The 5,578-nt window shown below is 39.3% G+C and overlaps 1 protein-coding gene across 2 annotated transcripts; it reads left to right on the forward strand.

Moving 5' to 3' along the window:
* Positions 1-367: 367 nt before the first annotated feature.
* On the forward strand, positions 368-4,403 carry LOC113109839 (solute carrier family 46 member 3). Of its 2 annotated transcripts, XM_026273631.1 has the most exons (6): positions 368-526; positions 738-944; positions 1,882-2,746; positions 3,051-3,134; positions 3,374-3,530; positions 3,970-4,403. In XM_026273631.1, the coding sequence occupies exons 2-6, from the start codon at positions 756-758 to the stop codon at positions 4,064-4,066; spliced, it is 1,392 nt and encodes a 463-aa protein (XP_026129416.1). In that variant the 5' UTR covers positions 368-526; positions 738-755; the 3' UTR covers positions 4,067-4,403. The 2 variants fall into 2 exon arrangements, with proteins under 2 accessions (XP_026129416.1, XP_026129417.1); XM_026273632.1 differs by lacking the exon at positions 368-526 and having other exon boundaries at positions 1,778-2,746.
* Positions 4,404-5,578: the final 1,175 nt, after the last annotated feature.

Genomic DNA, 5,578 nt, shown 5'->3' on the forward strand with positions numbered 1-5,578 from the left:
CGAAATAGTTTTAATGGTTTTGCAACTTTTGATGTAGTAATTATAATACATTTAAATGTAGTAATTTAGCAGAAAGGCTAGGTTATCTACAAGCGACTTGTAGATAGGGACAATGGAAGCAAATAATAGCCTACATCAAAAAGTGCAAAACAAAACCCATAAAAAATGCAACTGAAGGACTGGTTTACACATAAATTTATGTACACATGTAAAAATGTACATGTATAAAAGTATGCTTATGGATATATACGTACATATATGGTTTTCACCCCTCCCGTCCATTTCACAACTCAACCCGCCCATTCGATGTGAATGACAGCCTCAATAACCAATGACTTGTATTCCTTAAATTCAACTAACCAATCAGCTTCTCAGGGGCAGGAAACCGGCGTTTCATAAAGGGGTTACAATCAGTCATGTTTCACAAACAAAACAGAGAAGACTTTTTAACTGTCACATTGATTCGAGAAGAGTCTCAGCAGTAGAAAGGAATGTATATCTCTGATGTATTATTTTGAATGAAGAAGTAAGTCTATAATCTGTTTGTGTCGTGTGTACAAGTGAGCTGTAAGCAGACTGATAGCTGTCCAAGCTGATCAGTAGTGTGACACTTTTAATTTAGATCTCATGTAACTTTTGTCTTGAAATTGTAATTTTCGTGTTGAATTAAGTAGGTCTACAATTAGTCAAATCGTGCAGACTTATGCAGTTGTCTGTTTTTCTCTTGGCTTTTGCAGACACATCCTCGACACACAATGAAGAGACTGTACTTCGTTGAGCCGATCGTCGCGATTTACGCGTTTGCCAGTTTTATGGTTTATCCCCTCGTGCAGCAGTACGTGTATCGCAGGTTGTGGCTGGAGATCACAAACTCTTCTTACCCTGTGTCCAACAACACTTCCCAATGCGCCGCCAACAGCACCAGCCACAGCAGACAGCAAGATGTGAGTGATGCCTACGTAGGCTATGACGTATTATTTTTTTCTATTTAGATTTTTAAAAATGTAAACAAATAAGCTAATTGCAAACAATAGGATAAAGAGGCAAATGAAATAACAAAAGCCAAGCAGGCTACCAAATACTACATTAATAACAATAATCAAATGTATAATAAAACTGCACTGTATGAAATAAGTAAACTGATATGACTAGAAAACTATGAAGGCTCCATGATGTGATATTTGTGAAATGTTTAGCTTGAAAAAAAATGCTTGTGCTGCCTCTTTTTATATATAAATTAGATTTGATGGTAGTCTATTCCTATTGTTATTGTTATCAGTTGTTATTAAATGATGAAAATTAACTTTTATAAGTTACTATTGTAAATATGTACATCAGTTTTCTGCCACACTTCATTGTGATTGGTCCATAGTTGAGTACAGCAGTATATATTTAGCAGAAAGCAGAAACATTTCTAAATAATGACTGACTGTTGTCTATGGCAACACTATATAACATACCACTCACCCGCAAACCATGTGTGTGCTGATGTTCTGAATGCATACAGAGAAAGACAGAACACTAATAAGAAAGTAAATACTTGTCCACGTTTTTATTATCTACTTAATATGCGTGTAATAAATGGTACAAAATACAGTCAAATGGTCATTATTTCCGAATAAAATGTATTGATCACCTCTTTTTATATCCTATAAATATAGTGTGAGTTACACCTGTTGTTGCTTTAGAGGTTAGCCTGTATTAGTATAGTTTTGGTCATCGGTACTTAAGGAAACACATCTGTGTTTCATTTCCTCTTTCTTTTTTTCTTTTATAGCTCTTCTTATTTGGACCAGGAATTGCAACAGACGTCATGAGATACATATGCAGCCACAGTTTAGTATGCACATGTGTTTTACTTTATTTTGCACTGTTTTTCAGGAGGTGCAGAAAGCAGCTTCTCTGTTTTCCATGTACAGTGATTTGTCTTCCATGATCCCCAGTCTCATAGTGACTCTCCTCCTGGTGGCCTACAGTGATCAGCGTGGCCGAAAGATCACGATTATCATGCCCCTCATTGGGTCTCTGATCTACATGCTTTCATTCCTGGCGGTCTCCTTCTTCGAGCTCAACCTCTACCTCCTCATTGCCGCCAACTTCGTAAGTGCCCTCTTTGGGGGTATCGGCACTATGCTAGGCGGCTGCTTCTCCTATGTGGCCGATTTGTGCGAAGACAGCAAGCAGAAAACTCTTCGCATGGCTGTGGTGGACATGATGATCGGCTTGTTGGCCGGTGTGGCGTCAATCACCACTGGCTACTTCCTGCATGCAGTCGGGTTCAACTGGCCTTTCTTCACATCTGCCATATTTCAGGCTGTTAACTTGCTATATGCCATCTTCATTCTGGAAGAAACCAGGGTGATTGATCGGTCAGAGACTGTGGCTTGTTGTCCGGCCATGCAGAAACTTGTATGTGGTATCTACAACTTGTTTGCAGGAGGCAGGAGTCAAAGAAAATGCATTCTTGTGCTGCTGATTGTGACTTTCTCCTCCTTATCTTTTGTCAATACGGGGGGTCTGTCCATGATCACACTTTACGAACTCAATGAGCCGCTGTGCTGGAGCGAGATCCTCGTCGGCTATGGTGCCGCGGCCAGCACCTCCATCTTTATCACTAGTTTTGTCGGTGTGTATTTGTTCTCCCTCTGTCTGCAGAACACTGCCATGGCCTTCATCGGGATGCTGTCAGTCGCTATAAGCATGTTCATGACAGCCTTCGCAAAGACCACGCTCAGTATGTTCCTCGGTGAGCATGAACATTCACAGTACAAAATTAATTTTAGAAATCCATTTTGTATTGTTAGTTTTTTAGTAATAAGGATAAAGGATTTAGGTATTACTTTAGATATGTAATAGCCATATATGACAGAAAGCAGAATATTTGATTATTGTATTGTATCATTATTTATTGTATTATTACATGCAGTAGTACACACTCAAACATACTTTTAGAACTCAAATTTGTAGCCATGTAAAATAGGTGAAAATGTATGTAATTCTGTGTGTCTTGTTTGATTAGTTAATGTGAGTATTAATGTGTTCACTTACAGTAAGAATCCCTGCTATGTTTGCCATCATGCCGTTCCCTGTTCTGCGTTCGATGATGTCAAAGGTCGTCTCAAAGTCTGAGCAGGGTGAGTGACTCTGAAAATCACCGCTCCAAAGCAAAAGTCCTTATTCAGCATGATGTCGGCTATTCTCAGCTCAAGAGTGTGTTTTCTTTTCTTTCGAAGTGATGTTACATTTAAGGATCCTCATGTGAATGCTTTTTATTTTTTAGTTTGCACTTCAACCCTGTATGTATGCATTCCTCCTCCTTTTGAAGAGACAATCATATCAGACTTTTCTTTGTTTTCCCTTCATGTTTTCTCAGGAGCACTCTTTGCCTGTGTGGCTTTTATGGAAAATCTGTGTACCAACGGGTCCTCTGCGGTTTTTAGCAGAATCTATGCGGCCACGGTGGCATGGTGTCCTGGCTTTGTCTTTCTGCTGAGTGCTGGACTCTCAATCATTCCCATAAGTCTGTTAGGGTAAGAGCTGCACTGAAACATAACTTGTTATTGATCTTTATAATACTGAAATGTCTAAACCGTGCATTTAACACCATTTTATGTGCAATTTACCAACCAAAATCTACATTAAATCAGTTTTAAATGCTACAAGTGAATTTCATCATGCCATTATATTATGCAAAAGGAAAAACGGGTATTTATTTTGAGATTTAAAGAAGATTAAATTAAACAGTTTTATTAAATTATGAGTGTTTTTAAGGCAGCAACCTGTAGGTCTTAGAAACTTTAAACTGACGTGGTTCTGTGGTCTGTTTTGATTAATAGGCTGTAGTTCCTCATTCTTAAGTGCAAGCTAAGTCTTACATGTCCTCTTTCCCTTTTTGCATCTGCTTGTACTTGTTGTACTTGGGTGTTGGCTAAGAATGCTGATTCATTCTGACTTTGTGTCCCACTCCAGCATCCTTAGGTGTTTCCATTCATTGGATTCTAATGACACTCAAGCACTGTTATCAGAGGATGGGCCTGAAGCCTCACATGACCCACCTGTGACTTAAAATCAGTGGGAGTTTGGATACCGCATGGTTCCCCTGTGTGGTTATTTACATTGCATTGTATCAGCACATGTGGGTAATCTGTTCAAGCCTGTTTGTATTTTTAGTTGCTGCTATGAAATATGCATTTTTGCTTAAATGTAGAATATCCAGTGTTATGGTGATTTTCGAAGGGAACAAAACTTTATATTTCTAAAGGGAAATTTTGTGTAAGAGGAAGTATTTTTTTTATAATAGTAAGAATTTAATCAAAAACAATTTATACACTCACCTAAAGGATTATTAGGAACACCATACTAATACTGTGTTTGACTCTCTTTCGCCCTCAGAACTGCCTTAATTTTACGTGGCATTGATTCAACAATGTGCTGAAAGCATTCTTTAGAAATGTTGGCACATATTGATACGATAGCATCTTGCAGTTGATGGAGATTTGTGGGATGCACATCCAGGGCACGAAGCTCTCGTTCCACCACATCCCAAAGATGCTCTATTGGGTTGAGATCTGGTGACTGTGGAGGCCATTTCAGTACAGTGAACTCATTGTCATGTTCAAGAAACCAATCTGAAATGACTTGAGCTTTGTAACATGGTGAACCCATTAGACCAGGCAACATTTTTACAGTCTTCAACTGTCCAATTTTGGTGAGCTCGTGCTCAAGCTCGTTTTTCCTATTCGTAGTGGAGATGAGTGGTACCCGGTGGGGTCTCCTGCTGTTGTAGCCCATCCACCTCAAGGTTGTGCATGTTGAGGCTTCACAAATGCTTTGCTGCATACCTCGGTTGTAACAAGTGTTTATTTCAGAAGTTGCTCTTCTATCAGCTTGAATCAGTCGGCCCACTCTCTGACGTCTAGCATCAACAAGGCATTTTCCCCCACAGAACTGCCGCATACTGGATGTTTTTCCCTTTTCACACCATTCTTTGTAAACCGTAGAAATGGTTGTGCATGAAAATCCCAGTAACTGAGCAGATTGTGAAATACTCAGTCTGGCACCAACAACCATGCCACGCTCAAAATTGTTTAAATTACCTTTCTTTCCCATTCTGACATTCAGTTTAGAGTTCAGAAGATTGTCTTGACCAGGACCACAGCCCTAAGTGCATTGAAGCAACTGCCATGTGATTGGTTGATTAGATAATTGCATTAATGAGAAATTGAACAGGTGTTCCTAATAATCCTTTAGGTGAGTGTATATCCTTAAGAAAATACCAGTCACCTGCAAGGCAGCAAGAAAATCAGTAACAGTCAGGTTAGTTCATGGCCGCGGGAAGTGGGGGTGCTGGGGGTGCTGCAGCACCCCCTAGTGACGAGAGGGAGATTAAAAAAAATGTAGGCCTATTAAAATATTTGTAACGCGCTTGTAACATTTTTTTTTTTTTGGCAACAAGTGTGGGATCAGCTTTGACTAGCCAAGCAATTGTAAGTAGTACACTATAGTATTTTTTTAAGGTGGTGGGGATGGAGATGGAGAGTATTATTTCGTTCGTGTGTTCTTTGTGTAATGGTTGTGG

The sequence above is a fragment of the Carassius auratus genome, chromosome 10, assembly GCF_003368295.1.
Source record: "Carassius auratus strain Wakin chromosome 10, ASM336829v1, whole genome shotgun sequence".
Taxonomy (NCBI): Eukaryota; Metazoa; Chordata; class Actinopteri; order Cypriniformes; family Cyprinidae; genus Carassius; species Carassius auratus.